At 41.0% G+C, this 15,856-nt stretch overlaps 2 protein-coding genes across 2 annotated transcripts in view; one reads left to right on the top strand and one right to left on the bottom strand.

The window, feature by feature from the left end:
• Positions 1–389: 389 nt before the first annotated feature.
• Positions 390–6,202, bottom strand: si:dkey-45d16.4 (uncharacterized). Its single transcript, XM_058402026.1, has 4 exons — positions 6,045–6,202; positions 4,393–4,657; positions 3,305–3,504; positions 390–3,218 (listed from the first exon to the last, which is right to left on the bottom strand). The coding sequence occupies exons 1-4, from the start codon at positions 6,076–6,078 to the stop codon at positions 2,878–2,880; spliced, it is 840 nt and encodes a 279-aa protein (XP_058258009.1). The 5' UTR covers positions 6,079–6,202; the 3' UTR covers positions 390–2,877.
• A 4,660-nt stretch (positions 6,203–10,862) lies between these two features.
• Positions 10,863–15,856, top strand: part of cygb2 (cytoglobin 2) — an 18,635-nt gene continuing 13,641 nt past the window's right edge. The window contains exon 1 of the mRNA XM_058401890.1: positions 10,863–11,668. Within this exon, the coding sequence (XP_058257873.1) occupies positions 11,526–11,668 (143 nt within the window). The 5' untranslated portion in view covers positions 10,863–11,525. The remainder of the gene's footprint in view (positions 11,669–15,856) is intronic.

Here is a 15,856-nt window from a genome sequence, read left to right as displayed (position 1 = left end):
ACCTTACTGCTGCTGTAGTGTTTATTCAGTATGCCTGCGTGCCACCTAACAGACTCCTCCAAAACTAGGACTGCTAGCAGCAAAAAAACAGGAGCAGGTCTTCCCAGATGTTTCTTTCTCGATTTGCATGCTGCATGATGTCAGACTTTCTGAAACACTCGGTTCTCCATGATCTAAATGCGCTCTCACAAACAGGCACCAAAATTCTTCTTTTCCTTGTCGCTGGGTTTCCGTTAGCAACCGTCACGACGTAGCGGGCGCAGGACAGTCGCTAAGATCTGGTCCAGAAGATTGCCTTTGCTTGAAATAAACACGAAAGCAGTCGCCGTGCCAACCAGCCCCTCAGGCCTTGGTTACAGAGTGAAATGAGCACATCTAGAATGCAAAGCAACTATTCAAACTTTTATTTCCCAATATAAAGCTGTGTAATCCAAATCATTCAATATCATATTACATTTCAGTAGCATCATTCTAGTTTCATTTAGCAAAAATAATATCGCTAAAAATACCTCCAAGCTAAGTCCTGGGATGTCACTGTTAATATTAACAGCTGTTTCTCACCAGGAAGTCGCTTCAACTCTATGAGTGCAACAATAACACAAAATGGCAGCACTTGATCAATGTTAGACGTAACGTAAACATCAGGTAATTATCTTCGTCTCTTAACGAAGACTCGGCTATGAGATACAGGGCGCCGCTTCTGCGTCATTTCACGACAAACGTATTACTGTACAGGAAATCCGACAAACGTCATGTCTACAGCAGCTTCCAAAACAAAACAAAAAAATAGTGATTGTACATCCTTACATCATTTCCGTCATGCAGTAACAGCTGGATTTGAATTTCTATGGAAATTGACCAAACAACGTAAAAAAATTTTTCTGATTTGTCTGATTAGCGTCAAAGAGGGGCGGAGTTTAAGTTTAATTCATTCAGCCAATCACAATCTTGATTATCATCACCAGACTCGAAATATTTTTTAAAAAAAATATTATTCTTACAATTGTAGAATTGAAATGTTAATATTAAACAAATAAAAAAAGATCTGTTAAAATAAAACTAGTTGAATTTTACTCTAAAATATTCAGCCTCGTGATTCCTAGCTCACTAACAAGCTAAGCTATTGATATTATGTACCCGACCAAAGTGTTAGCATAACATTATAATAATGTGCTAGTAAACTAGTTTAAAAAAACAGCTCACTTAGATTTAGCTAGATTTCTAGATTTCTAGAAAACCTGCTTGACGTTAATGCTAGATGGTATTTTACATGAACTAGCCTAGCTAACGCTAGGACAATGGTGATGGGAAGAGAAATACCTTTAGAGCTAGCTAAAAAAAAAAAAACTTGAGCTCCGCCCTTTCTGACCCAGATTCGCTCATGTCTTTGTACCATAAAGGCTGTGAGAGAAATAAAATGCCTGTCAGGAAGGACAGGAGTGACGCTAGCAGCTGAGAAGGTGCACGACAATGACTGATAGCATACAGTAGCGCTAAAGAGTTTCACCAGCTGACGCGATCCATTGAATCTTTCCATTTGTCTTAAAATGAAACATACAGGATTTTATAGAAACTTCACACATTTTTAGGCGTCACAGATTGCTTCACAGTCGGGCAAAAGTAAGTGCCCCCCCCTTTATTAGTTTCTAGCAATTTTTCTTCATAATTCTGTTTATCCTTCTGCTACAAGTGTTTAAACTTTAATACAACACTCTTCTGGCTTAAAATAATAATAATAATAATAATAATAAAAAAAAAATCAAAGTGTTATGATAAAATAGTGCAAGGTTGTTACTTCGCTGTGGTTAGCATAGCTAGCTAAAATTTTCCAGAGCAAAATGCTAGCTAAAGATTTACTGCTAAACACTAAATAAACCAACTCGGTTCTATCAGTTAACGTGTAAAGCTGTTCGTTTTTTAGTGTTAACTTCACGCTGAGGTTTTACTAAAACGTCGTTACGCCTCAGAGGAAAAACTGAAAACACGTTGGGATTTAGGTTCCATTCGAACTATGTTATCTGCTCGCTCGCGCTCTATGTTTCTATGTTTAATGGAGAGCCGGATCACAGATGGAGCATCTGAGCGGCTGGATGATATAATAAAACGGAAACGTAGCTATGCTCACTGCAGCCTCTAGCCGGAGGATGTATGTGTTTAGCTTCCTGAAATACTAGCGACTTTAGCAGCTCCTCAAGATTAGTAATTTGTATAGTTTTAGCAACAATGTTTTGTTTAGAATTGAAATAAAATCTCAAGCAGGGCAACGGTGATAAATTCTATGTTACATTTTTCTGAGATTTCACGGCTAATTTTTTAAAAAATCATAATACGTCATTAATTTGATGCAGTTGATATAATGTTAAAATTTTATGCTGAATTCTTATTAAATTGTAATTTTTTTAAATTTAATTTTAGTTTTTAGTCTTAAATAATTGTTTTTCTTTATTATTATTATTATTATTATTATTATTATTATTATTATTATTATTATTATTATTATTATTTATTCTCACTGTTGTGTAGCTGCCAGTTTCTTAGTAAATCTATATATGCTAGAAATGTGATCTTGTATGATGATGAGGAGATATTTTTGCCCTGACCTGGAGTGCTAGTGTTTCGGATACGGCCTTTACTACAGTGCTACAATCCCTAAATTAATATTATCCAATTAACTAGCTAGAGCTGTTAGCTAGATACTACAGTACAATCCGTTGTCCACGTAGAATGTCCCATCTTTTTATGTATTTTCCGAACAGCTTTTACTTGTTAGAATTAATTCTACAACAAATACAAAATGGGGGGAGAAAAGGTAGCAACAGGTTAGCAAAACGAGTCCAAACTAGCAGTGCTGTATGCAGTGGGTTGTGTTTAGGAAAGTCAACACTCGGTGTTCTTCTCGCTCTTGAGAACTTTCTCCTTGAGCAGATCGAGGATGACCTGCCTCTCCTGGCTCTCCAGCTCAAAGCGCCGCTCACGCTCCTTCCTCTCAGCACCGAGTCGTTCGCGTTCCAAAGCGATTTTACTCCTCTGGATCTCGAGCTCTTCCCTGCGGAGCGCCATCTCCTCTTCGCGCAGCCGTTGTTCGGCTTCCGAGCGTTTCTCCAGGAAGCTCAGGATCTCCGAGTACGTCTGGCAGCAGCACTGGCATGGCCGCTTGGCTGTGGGTGCAGACAGTTCCACCAGGTCCTCCTGTTCCTCTGGCTCCAAAGAACCAGACACTGCAGCAGAACCGAGAAGATCTTTAAATATTATCATATTTTCACGTTAACGTTAAGTCAGTTTATTCCTGAGATCGTCTCCTCACCTGTAGGCGCCGCTGCTGCGACTGGAAGCACAGTGGGTTTGTCCGGCTCGGGCAGTGTGAGCTCCTCCAGCGTTCTCTTCTTCATCTCCCCATCCTGGTATTTCCCTTCACCACTTGCCATCAGGTTCTTCTCTGCCTCGAGCTCCAGAACTTCGTGCAGAAGATCCTCCTTCTGAGCATACAGCCTCTCTGTGCCGAACCTCAAGACAGTGACATGATATCATTTAGTTAAGGATTTTGTTCAAACATCAAGATGACCTAAATTTCTCGGCCTAACTGTATCAGAGGATCTAACGTGGGGTAATAATATCACCCCTGCCATAGGAAAGGCCCAGCAGCGCTTCTTCTACTTGAGGAAACTGAAAAGAACCAAGCTTTCTTGGCAGCTTTTGGTGAACTTTTACCGTTGTGCTATAGAGTGCTATAGTGTGCTGACATATGTACTCTTGGTGTGGTTTTCCAACTGCACTACGGAGGAACAGCAGGCACTGCATCGGGTGGTGAAAGCAGCGGGGAAAATCATCGTGACTAGTCTCCTGGAGATTAGTACCATCTACACCACACGATGCCGTCGTCGAGTGCACAACATCTTGTGTGATCAGCATCACCTTGCACATCACCTGTTCCAGCTACTGCCCTCAGCTAGAAGGTACAGGTCCATACGCTCTAGAACCACCAGACTGTCCCACAGCCTTTTTCCAACAGCTGTGAGGCTGCTGAACGAGCAATTACCCTCCTCCCTGCCCCCACCTATCATTATATATCACACATCACTATGACAATAACTGTGAACTGGACTTTGCATTGCTGCAGTACACATAATAAACAAAATTTCTTGGTTCGACCCCTCCCCCCATATTCTATTTTTGACATAACCGTTATGAGTACTGCACTGCTGCACTATGGTTGCACTTTATTATATGCCTAGAAAGATGATGCTTTAATGATATATCATTGTTATTACACTCTGTTATTTATAACAATGACAATAAAAGTGAATTGAATTGAATTGAATTGACCTGTTTGTGACAATTTTCAGTCATGTTTTATTTTGCTTGTGATTTATCTCGAACGTGTTTCCCACTAACCTGCGCAGGCTGGGAAAGTCCTGCTTTTTGTAGTAGTCCAACAGCAGCATGGTTCTCTCCCTGCATCTTCGTCCATCCACCTCGAAGTTCTCGTCCTGCAGTGCCGCCGTAACGATCTCGCCCACCCGAGCCCAGATCCGTCCTGACTCCTTGGAGGTGAACGGGTTCTGAGCTATGACTTCACGCAGGAGCAGGATGTCGTGGCGGGCAGAGAAACGCACCTGCCGCTTCCGGGGAGTCGATGAGGGGCCAGCGATGGAGAACCCTGGAATAGTGTTATATCACAGAGGAAATTATTCACCTCTGTTTTATTTATTATTTATGGAAGGAGCCAGAGCAAAAACTGTATTGTAATTTCTAACAAGAATTGACTTCTCATGGACAGTTCACAACATTAAATAGAGTTATATTATATTTATTACACATTAAATCACTAGAAAAGGAAAGCACTGCATGGTAAATAGTACAGGATACAGCGTTTAGCACAAAACTTGCATGTTTTCTCACTAGCTAGCTAGTTGTGGTTCTCAAAGAAAGGTCTGTGAATGAAATGCATCCAAGTTTGTCTTTTTTTTTTAAATTAGTTAGTTAGTTAATTCAATGAAAATGTAGTTATTAAAGTGATGAAACTAACTGGCTAGTCACTTGAAGCAAGTGTGTTTTAAGCATCAAAATGTAAAAATAGCTTATAATATCTGTTAATTCTAGCCAAATTAGAAAAACTTGCAAACATGCTGTGTGTATTTTAACTCAGGAAGCTTTGGAAAAATTTGTATAGTTGAAAATTTCTATTGGCTTCGATACAACATGGAAACAACTTATTTGTTGATAACAGCGTTGATAATCTTAGAGTATATCAGGAATATATTCATTAACTTAATAAAATAGTTTCTGGTTGTTATTACTTAATTCTTTACAAGAAGGAAAGGAAGCTGTTGGTGAAAGATTTTTTTTAATTAAATGTTTTTTAATCGCTGTATTGAATTTTACTCGCTCGCAAATCGCTATATTAAACACAGGTGTCACACCGATAACGGTCCGGGTTGTTGCGTGCAAACGGAACGGAGTTGTTCAAGAGCCGTGTTTCACGCCGGAGTGTATGTTTTTGGTGGGGTTTTTTCGTATCGTAGACGTGCTATAACGCGTAATAAACATTATGCAGCAAATATGATAAGAGTACACTCCTCCAGGTGGCCGGTTTGACCACTTTCTATAGCTGATTATGCTCTGAATACAAATTAAGGGATATTCATAACGGCACATCATGTGCAGTATTATTTATGTGTTTAGAATATGCACTTATTTGGTGGATAAACAGCGTGTTATAAACATCTCGAACACGGGACCGCTGCCTGCGAACCGGAAATCAAGGGGGAAAGGGTCCACGTGCGCGCCGCTATTAAAAACAGTACGCATCCTATAGTCATTATGGTAGGATTGAGATGCGTACTATTATTCTAGCGCGCTGTTTAGTGCGGCAGGATGCCATTTCAGAGCCACGGCGACGGGAGAGTGTGTGGGGGGAGGGACGGGGGACGGGATAAATAATTGCACACGCGTCTAATCCGCTCGCGCAGCCGGTGCTTCGTTATCATTAGACGAGCCGCGTGTGCGCGTGCGAAAAAGAAATGCGTGTATTCCCCACGTTTTACCTTCGCTGATCGGCATCTCCACCTTCCGTTGCATGTCTTCCGGTGTCTGCCAGCGTCAGCTGATGCGCACAAACTGCTGAGGTCATCGCACACGTCCGCTCACCAGTACAAGGCTTGCACTCTGACGTGTACATCAACTTCTGGCCAAAAAAACACTGGAGAGAAACGAGTGTGTCTGAGGGTGTGTGTGTGTGTGTGTCCACGAGATGGCAGAAGAGGATCGACATGGCATCTTTAATGAGCTTGCATCGAAATCACACACAACTGTAGACAAATTCCACCTGCTGATTAACTCTGAGAGCCATCGCTGCCTCCTAACCATCACTTTGACCAGTTTTGAGGGAAATATGCATCTGTTACTAGTGTGACGAAGTAAAATTGACCGAATTTCCATCCCTACTTTGTACACTGCCACACAGGGTGTGTTAAAGATAAATAAATAAATAAATAAACAAAAATGGTCGAACACGCTGCAGTCACGGTGACACATTACCCTCCCATGCTAATGTTCATGACCCTCCATCATCTTGCAGGCTTCATATCTGTCCGACAGTTTGTTCCTGCTCCTTCAAGAACGTGGTGTTTCTGACCATCATTGTGACTGACTCGTTCATCTTGGTCAGGGTCACGTGGGATCTAGTCCGGGGAACACTGGGTGGGAATAAACCCTGGACTGTATCAATATAATGATATTATATCAATATTGTGCTTAATTATGCTGTTTCTGAAATATTGTTGGTATTGTGAGTTGTATAAGTTTTAGCTTCAATTACAAAGGAAACGGAACAGATCTTTACAGATACACTCCTAGGGGATAGTTTAGCTGGAGCTGGTGATGCTACCTGCTGTACCTTCCATCACGCTACGGTATTTCCTGGTCTGTAATTAAAAATAATTAGCTCAGTAGCAAAAGCGGTAATGATGCATAAAAGTGTCATTTACAGAGGCAGTAATGTACCCTGTCGCTACATAGGATCAGATCAGGAGAAATAATCTAGAAATCTGTGAAACAACAGGAACACGAGTCTTCTAAATCCGGGCTGAAAGCTAACCATGTTCTTCCACATGAATCTGATCTGAATAGAGTAGATTGGAGAGATTTATTGTACAATAAATTGTACGGACAGCCTTAGTGGCCTGTCTAGACCAAAGAAAGAAAAAAACTCAGCATCAGAGGGATGCAGTGATGGCTGTTTAACTCAACCGAAGCAGAAACAGAGATAATCCAGAAACACAGAGGGGTTCAGAGACTGTCTGGTGGACGATGTGACCCTTCAGTGAGTTTGATTGACGGCTGGCTGAAGGAACGCGGCGCGCTCGGCGTGACGGGGTTAGCGGTGAGCACTTAGGCGTGGGATAGCATTTTGAAAGGTATTTTAGAGAGAAGCGAAGAAGCAGATATAATTATCCTGAGAAAATTCACAGACGTGCAGAGAATACAGAGAGAGAGAGAGAGAGAGAGAGAGATGGAGAAAGAGAGAAGGATAGAGATGGGGAGAAAGTGAGTAAGACAGAGAGAGAGAGAGGGAGTGAGAGAGGAGGAGGGAGAGAGAGAGGGATAGAGGGAGAAAGTGAGAGAGAGAGAAAGAGTGAGGTAAAGAGAGAGAGGGAGAGAAAGACAGAGAGAGGGGGTGAAAGAGAGCTGTTATTAATCACGCAGTAGGGGATTGATGTGATTGATGACCTTTGGTCTGATCTGTTACTTGTCAGTTATTCTGCATACCAGAGGAGTTACTGCATTTCATTCCACTCTGGTGTATCATATGACTTGATTCATGTATCATTTGTAATTCGATTCCCTGACTCATATCCAGAAGTGGTAGTGTTAATGAGTTTCCTGTTTAGTAAAACGTCACTAAATGAAAAGATCTTGAAAGTGTCAGGCATTTCCTATGATACGATTAAAATAAACCTAAATCATTAAGTATAAAACTTGTTTTTTCACACATGACCTAATTTCCTGCTTGAAATCGGCTCGTTCTATCGGCAAAAAAAGAGTTGTTTCTCTAACTGGAAGCGTTTAGTTCTGGAAAATGATCTGCTAGTAGAATATTTGATTTAGAATATTCTGATTTAAAAAAAGATTAATTTGGCCGTGTTTAAAATATTTTAAAACCTTCTTTCTTTCTTTCTTTCTTTCTTTCTTTCTTTCTTTCTTTCTTTCTTTCTTTCTTTCTTTATTTATTTATTTATTTATTTATTTATTCATTCATTCATTCATTCATTCATTCACTCATTTATTTTTGTTTTTTTGTTTGTAGGTATTCCTAATTCTACCCATAAGATTATTTGTGGAATTATTTAACATATAAATAAAGTATTTTTCCTTCTATAAGACACACCCCTTTCCCTGAAGTGATCAGTGTATTGATTTAGTTTAATTTATTGAATTCTTCTAATATCTTGAGTGCTGTTTAGATTTATTGGTTATTTAATCTACTTGTTTTTGTATTCCTGTGCAGCCGACAACATGCTTAAAAAATGTAATGAGGAGAAACTGCATGCATGCTTCCTGACGATTCCCGTTCCATGACGATCTATTGAGAATACACACACACACACAAACACACACAAGCTGATGTGTGTACGACACGTGCGTACTGTATGTTTATTCATGCACACGTTGATTAAAAACATCTCCAGAGACGCCAGTGGCTCTTGTTTGCCAGCCTGGCTTGTTTTGATGCTCAGCAATAAAAAGTGGATAATAAAACTCCATGACATACTTCCTGTTTTACCAACAGGAAGTGGAAGCAGTTTCTTAGTCGATGGCGAATGACAGCATCAAACTCATGTGGCACGACGCTGCTAGCTTTAGCATACGAATATGCTTATTTTAAAGTAAATTGGAAAACAAAAATCATATGTCGGCCATCTTGGAAATCTTTCTAACCCACTGTCAGTACCTGTTAGCCCCGCCCCCTTCCTCTGAGTAAGCAAAGCTGTAAGTGTTGAGTACAGGAAGTGTCCAACGTTCACACTCGGCTTATTCAGGTGAATTATCTGGGTTCTGGAAGTGCAAACCTACCTTGATGAAACAGGAAGTCATCACGGTGGTGTGCAGAAACGTTGGACTGTGACATGCGACACACACCACACCCTCGTCCAATCGAAACATACCTGACAGAAACTTATTCTGCATTCAGAATAAGTTTTTATGCTTCTGAACTTTTTTCTGAGCTTTTACGCTTCTGAACTTTTACGCTCAGAAGCGTAAAAGCCGCCATGTTGGCGTTTTGTTAGCAACCGGCTAGCCAGCTAACACAAGGTGTTATGGAATTAAGACACTGTGTTCGTGATCGCTTCTTAAACGTTTCCTGCAGTACTGGAAAGCAGCGTGAACTAGCTAAATATAGCTGTGAGATTTAAATGAGAGGTTTTTCACCCGCTGTTAACGAGCGAACAAACAGCTACCGCTGTTCACGAGATTTTGAAGCTACTCCTGCTAATGAACTGCTACAGCTGCTAACGAGCTCTCGAAAGGCTTTATTCCTGCTAACGACCCGGTAACAAGCTAAGAAACCGTAGCGAAGACGTTCTTTCCTTTCTCATGTTTTTGTCAGCACCGACTCCAACCCTGTGAGCAGCAGAGTCCATTTTGCTTTTATTTCAGCTTGACTTATTCGCAGGGACGCTTTATAAATCCCAGGAAAACCTTTTTGTTTTTTCCAGGAGCACGGGTTCACCCAGCTATAAAACACCCCCCCCCCACTCCCCCACTATGATCTGTTACCCCAGAGCCGCTCCGCTTCCTGACTTTACCCTACATTACAGATAAAAGAATCACGCCGACTTCCAGAGATGAAGCTTTAAATAAAAAAGAGATTTATTTAAAGCTGTTAGCAAAGAGAAGGACCTAGTTTCTCTTCCTGACAGATGAGAGGAGAGAGATCTCCAGAGAGACGCCGAAGCTTGAGCTTTGTCAAGAACAAAAGACAAAAGAAAAAAATTGGATATATTTATCCACTGAACCGAACATAACCATTGTTTTGAATTTGAGCATTTTCTTCTGCTTGGTTCCTCAACCCTGGGTTAAATGAAAGATCTCAGAGTTCCTGCAGAAGTGTCTTTTCAGTCCACAAGATCCTGCAGAACACTTACACCCTCATCTCCTGACAGAACCAGGACAAGTCAAGTGCCTCCTCCGAGATCTTGGGTTTCAGCGCTAACTTTCCTTATTCTGTATCCACATGATTGCTAGCTTCTCTCTGATTGGCCAGAGCACATGGAAAGGTAATAATGCTGTAATTCAGCTGTAATAAAGGGATGAGGTGCGAGTTATGACGTGACTCGACGTGGATCTGAGGGGAAACGTTTCCGACTTTCCTACAACGTTCGTTCAGGTATCTGCAGTAAACCAGAGGCAATCCTGGGAATACTTACGGAATATGGAATGTGGAATATTCCTGGAAATATGGGATATACCCTGGATAGATGGGAGTGTAGTCCATCATACACACATACACACACACACACACACCTAGGGGCAATTCAGTGCCGTCAATCTTCCTCCTGGAATGTTTTTGGGAATTGGATAGAAGCCAACATCAGGAGAAGGTGCGAGTTCAGGATGGAATCGAGAACGTTTCATACACACTTTACATCATATGCACATGAATCACATTGTGTATCATACTGAAGAATTAAGTGTCCTTTAATTAGGTCACCATGGTGTGTGTGTGTGTGTTTGTCTGCTTCATCCTCGTCATATTTGCCAGTGTGACTTTTTCCCCAAAGGAAGCAACACACAGCACAGCTCCGCAGTGTAATTTACAGCTTCTGTGTAGAGAGAAGGAGCGGGAATCGTGTTGACGAAGAACAGAAAGAGGAAAGGGTTGTTGGGTAACACAGGAATTCTCTTTCTCTCCCCAATCTCTCTCTCTCCATCTCTCTCTCTCTCTCTCTCTGTGGCTGTCAGTCTCTTCTCCATCAACCCCCCCACCTCTGGTTGTCAGTCTCTCCTCCATCAAACCTCTCTCTCTCTCTCTCTCTCTCTCTCTCTCACGCCCACTCATCTCTCTCTCTCCTCCTCCTCCTCTGTATCTCAGCTCTTCACAACGCTTCAACTTCAGAGCGGCGACAACATCTGCGCAAGAGCACACGCGAGAGACAGAGCAAGCGAGAGAGAAAGAGAACGAGAGAGAGAGAGAGAGAAGCTTTTCTGAGCATCAGCAAGGGAAACAAGTCACACTGAGAGACAGGAGCATAAGAAGCGAGACGGTGTGTGTGAGTGTGAATGTGTGTGTATGAATGCGAGTGTGTAGTCGTGTGTGAGAGTCCGAGGGCACGCTGCCTCCCCGAGGGGGTCGCGAGGGGCGAGGGCTGAGAGGAGGGTGGCTGAACGCTCTCTGCTCTCTCGCCCTGCGCTTCTGCTGCCCCCTCCGCCGCTCCTCTCCGCCCCCCGCCCCACTCATCTGCCCCTCTCCACCCGCCCCGCAGCCGCTCCTCTGCCCCCCCTCCCCGCCGTGGTGCGTGTGCAGCATGGAGCCGGAGCGTGACGTGGCCGAGTCGGAGCGGAGAGAGCGCGCTGAGCCTCTGAGCGCCGTGGAGCGCGCCATCGTGCAGGACACCTGGGCGCGAGTGTACGAGAGCTGCGAGGATGTGGGCGTGGCCGTGCTCGTCAGGTACACCCACCTTTCATACACCTTTCATCTATCTCACACTTCTTTATGTATCAGTTTATCATTTTATTTCTTTATTGTTTTTCAGTCAGGTTACACACACCTGCCACTCTGTTTAACATCTTTTAATCCATCATTTAGTTCGAAAAGAGCGTTATTTATCAGCTATCATTTTAATCATCTTTTATTATTAGCGTTATTTATCATCATGAAAATGTCTGAACTAATGAAGTGTGTGTGTGTTTATTTATAGCTCCTTAATCAGAGTTGATGTTGTAACTGCTTTGCTGTGTGTATCGCGGGTATTTTTTATTATTTTTTCCCCCGTACTGTTTTAGTTATCAGGTAACGAAAGCTGCGTGTGAAGCTAATAAACTCAATTTAATCGTAATAATAGATTCGTTAATTAATTAAATTGTGTTGTTAATCACAGTGCAGCTTATGGTTGAAATGATGGAAGAGCAGCAAAGATGATGGTGGTGTGTTATGTAAGGAATAAATCACACCGTGTTGTGCTGTTACAGGAAAATAATCAGCACTAAGGTGGTGGGATGAGGCGGAGTTACCGTAAACACTCCGGAGTTGATTCATTTCCTGTAACAGCATTCCAAAGTGTTTTATTGACACACTCTTACACTCATAGTTTTTTCCGGTTAATTGAACGATGTTGTAGTTTTATCCGTTTATTGTTACGCATGAGGTTGTTACGTACGTCCAAGCAGCTACAAACAGACGCTTCACACTCTTTTCTCTCGCTTCCTGCCCTGAAGATGTTGGAAAAGTTACAGCGCTGACCACTGGAGACTCCTTCTGTAAGTGCATCACAAACGTCTCCTTAAGGAAACTAGTCCCTGTGAAGGAGCCGTTGCTATGGAAACCATAAGGTATCAAAGTGAGAGCGTTAATATAAATATGCGCTACATTCAGAGCTGCTGTTAGAGAGAATTCCTGAGGGACCAATCAGAGGCCAGAACCAATCAGAGGGCAGAACCAATCAGAGGCCAGAACCAATCAGCAGGGGCGTGGCATAACTTTATACAGGTGATGTGAAGAAATTCCATATCAGTGTCTCTCCTCTCCTGAAATAGTTTAGACCATGAGGAACGACGCCCGCCGACTGTGAAGGTGCCTTCACACATTCTGTGTGTGTGTGTGTGTGTGTGAGAGAGAGAGAGAGACATCTGGGAATGCATTGTGTCTCACACTCTTTTCACCTGACTGAATTTTATGTCATGGGTAGATGGAGAAGACAAAACAAAACCTCCTTATAAGAATCAGAAATAACTGAAGCTCAGAGAAACTCGCCCGTGGTTACTCATGTAGCAGGGACGGGATCTGATGGACAGCGGCATGAGGCACGAATTCGGGTTTGTTTTCTGAGTAGACGCTCGAGAGACGGTTTTTATTCACAACATCCAGAGCTTTCCCAGTTTAGCTTCCATTTAAGTGCAGAATGATATCAAACGTAACCTCTCAGCCAATCAGGCCGCAGGTTGGTGACTCGGGTGAGAAAAACACCAAGCGGTGATTTTTTTTAAGGTGAGTGATATGAGGAGATTTGTTGATATGTTGAATGGAACAGAATTTATTTCCAATATTCTGAGGAAAAATAATTTGTACATAACTTGTGGTAAAGCGACAGTACGTAATTTGTGTTAAAGTTACAGTACATAACTTGTTTTAAAGCGACAGTACGTAACTTGTGTTGAAGATATACAGTAGTAAGTACTTTGCATTAAAGCGACAGTATGTAACTTGTGTTAAAGCGACAGTATGTAACTTGTGTTAAAGCGACAGTACATAACTTGTGTTAAAGCGACAGTATGTAACCTGCATTAAAGCAACAGTACATAACTTGTATTAAAGCAACAGTATGTAACCTGCATTAAAGCAACAGTACATAACTTGTATTAAAGCAACAGTATGTAACCTGCATTAAAGCAACAGTACATAACTTGTATTAAAGCGACAGTATGTAATTTGAGTTAAAGTTACAGTACATAATTTGTGTTAAAGCTACAGTACATAAACTGTGATAAAGTGACAGTATGGACCTACATTAAAACAACAGTGCATAACTTGTGTTAAAGCAACAGTAGGTAATTTGTATTAAAGATACAGTACATAATTTGCATTAAAGATACAGTATGTAAACTGTGTTAAAGCTACAGTACATAACTTGTGTTAAAGTGATAGTATGTAATTTGAGTTAAAGTTACAGTAGGCAACTTGTGTTAAAGCGACAGTATGTAAACTGTGTCAAAGTGACAACATGTAAACTGTGTTAAAGCGACAGTATGTAACTTGTGTTAAAGCAACAGTGCATAATTTGTGTTAAAGCAACAATACATAAACCTGTTAAAGCAACAGTTTGTAATTTGTGGTAATTTAAGTTACAGTAGGTAACTTGTGTTAAAGTGACAGTATGTAATTAAAGTTACAGTACGTAACTTGTGTTAAAGTGACAGTATGTAATTAAAGTTACAGTACGTAACTTGTGTTAAAGTGACAGTATGTAATTAAAGTTACAGTACGTAACTTGTGTTAAAGCGACAGTATGTAATTAAAGTTACAGTACGTAACTTGTGTTAAAGCGACAGTATGTAATTAAAGTTACAGTACGTAACTTGTGTTAAAGCGACAGTATGTAATTAAAGTTACAGTACGTAACTTGTGTTAAAGTGACAGTATGTAATTAAAGTTATAGTACGTAACTTGTGTTAAAGTGACAGTATGTAATTAAAGTTAAAGTTACAGTAGGTAACTTATGTTAAAGCAACAGTATGTAAACTGTGTTAAAGCAACAATGTGTAACGTGTTAAACCGACAGTATGTAACCTGTATTAAAGCGACAGTGCATAACTCGTGTTAAAGCAACAGTAGGTAATTTGCATTGAAGATACAGTAATTGTAGTATGTAAACTGTGTTAAAGCGACAGTGTGTAACTTGCATTAAACCGACAGTATGTAACCTGAGTGACAGTACGTAACTTGTGTTAAAGATTCAGTATGTAGTTTGAGTTAACGTTACAGTACGCTTTTTTTGTGTTAAAGCGACAGTCCGTAAACTTGTGTTAAAGCAACAGTCCGTAAACTTGTGTTAAAGTGACAGTATGTAACTTGTGTTAAAGCGACAGTTTGTAATTTGAGTTAATGTTACAGTATGTAACTTGTGTTAAAGTGACAGTATGTGAACTGTGTCAAAGTTACAGTACATAACTTGTGTGAAAGTGACAATATGTAACTTGCATTAAAGCAGTCGTACATAACTTGTGTTAAAGCTACAGTACATAACTTGTGTTAGAGCAACAATACGTAAAGTGTGTTAAAGCGACCGTATGTAAACTGTGTTAAAGCGACAGTATGTAAACTCTGTTAAAGCAACAGAACAGAACTTGTGTTAAAGCGGCTGTACGTAAACTGTGTTACAGTGACAGTACGTAACTCGGAATAAAGCTACAGTAACTGGAGTTGAAGCTAGGGAACATTGCGTTATTTGTGTGTTGTTTATTTTAAAGATACAGTATGTAACTTCAGTTAAAGCCACACTGTATAACTAGTGTTAAAGCAGCCGTATGTAACCTGCACTGTGTGTGTGTTTGTTTTTCAACTTCAATACCAGATTAAAAGCAGACCACAAGTCAGCATTGGAATATTATATGGAGGTCTGTAGGGTAATCAATTCACTGGACAGCACACACACACACACACACACTGTTCTAAATGAGTGAAACCCAGAGGACTTGTTAAAATAGAATTCTTCAGGTTACCAGGACAACGGCCAGGAACGACAACATGATTTTGGGTTGGAGGTGATAACAAATCCCTCTAGTGTCTACCCCAGGTGTGTGTGTGTGTGTGTGTGTATCTGAGAATCAGTTATAATGGCCATCTGATGTGTTTTGGTTGTGTTGTTCTAATTGTCCTGTAATGTGTGTGTGTGTGTGTGTGTGTGTGTATCTGAGGATCAGTTATAATGGCCATCTGATGTGTTTTGGTTGTGTTGTTCTAATTGTCCTGTAATGTGTGTGTGTGTGTGTATCTGAGGATCAGTTATAATGGCCATCTGATGTGTTTTGGTTGTGTTGTTCTAATTGTCCTGTAATGTGTGTGTGTGTGTGTGTGTGTGTGTGTATCTGAGGATCAGTTATAATGGCCATCTGATGTGTTTTGGTTGTGTTGTTCTAATTG

The sequence above is a fragment of the Hemibagrus wyckioides genome, linkage group LG11, assembly GCF_019097595.1.
Source record: "Hemibagrus wyckioides isolate EC202008001 linkage group LG11, SWU_Hwy_1.0, whole genome shotgun sequence".
NCBI lineage: Eukaryota > Metazoa > Chordata > Actinopteri > Siluriformes > Bagridae > Hemibagrus > Hemibagrus wyckioides.
This window is presented reverse-complemented; position numbering and strand designations above follow the sequence as displayed.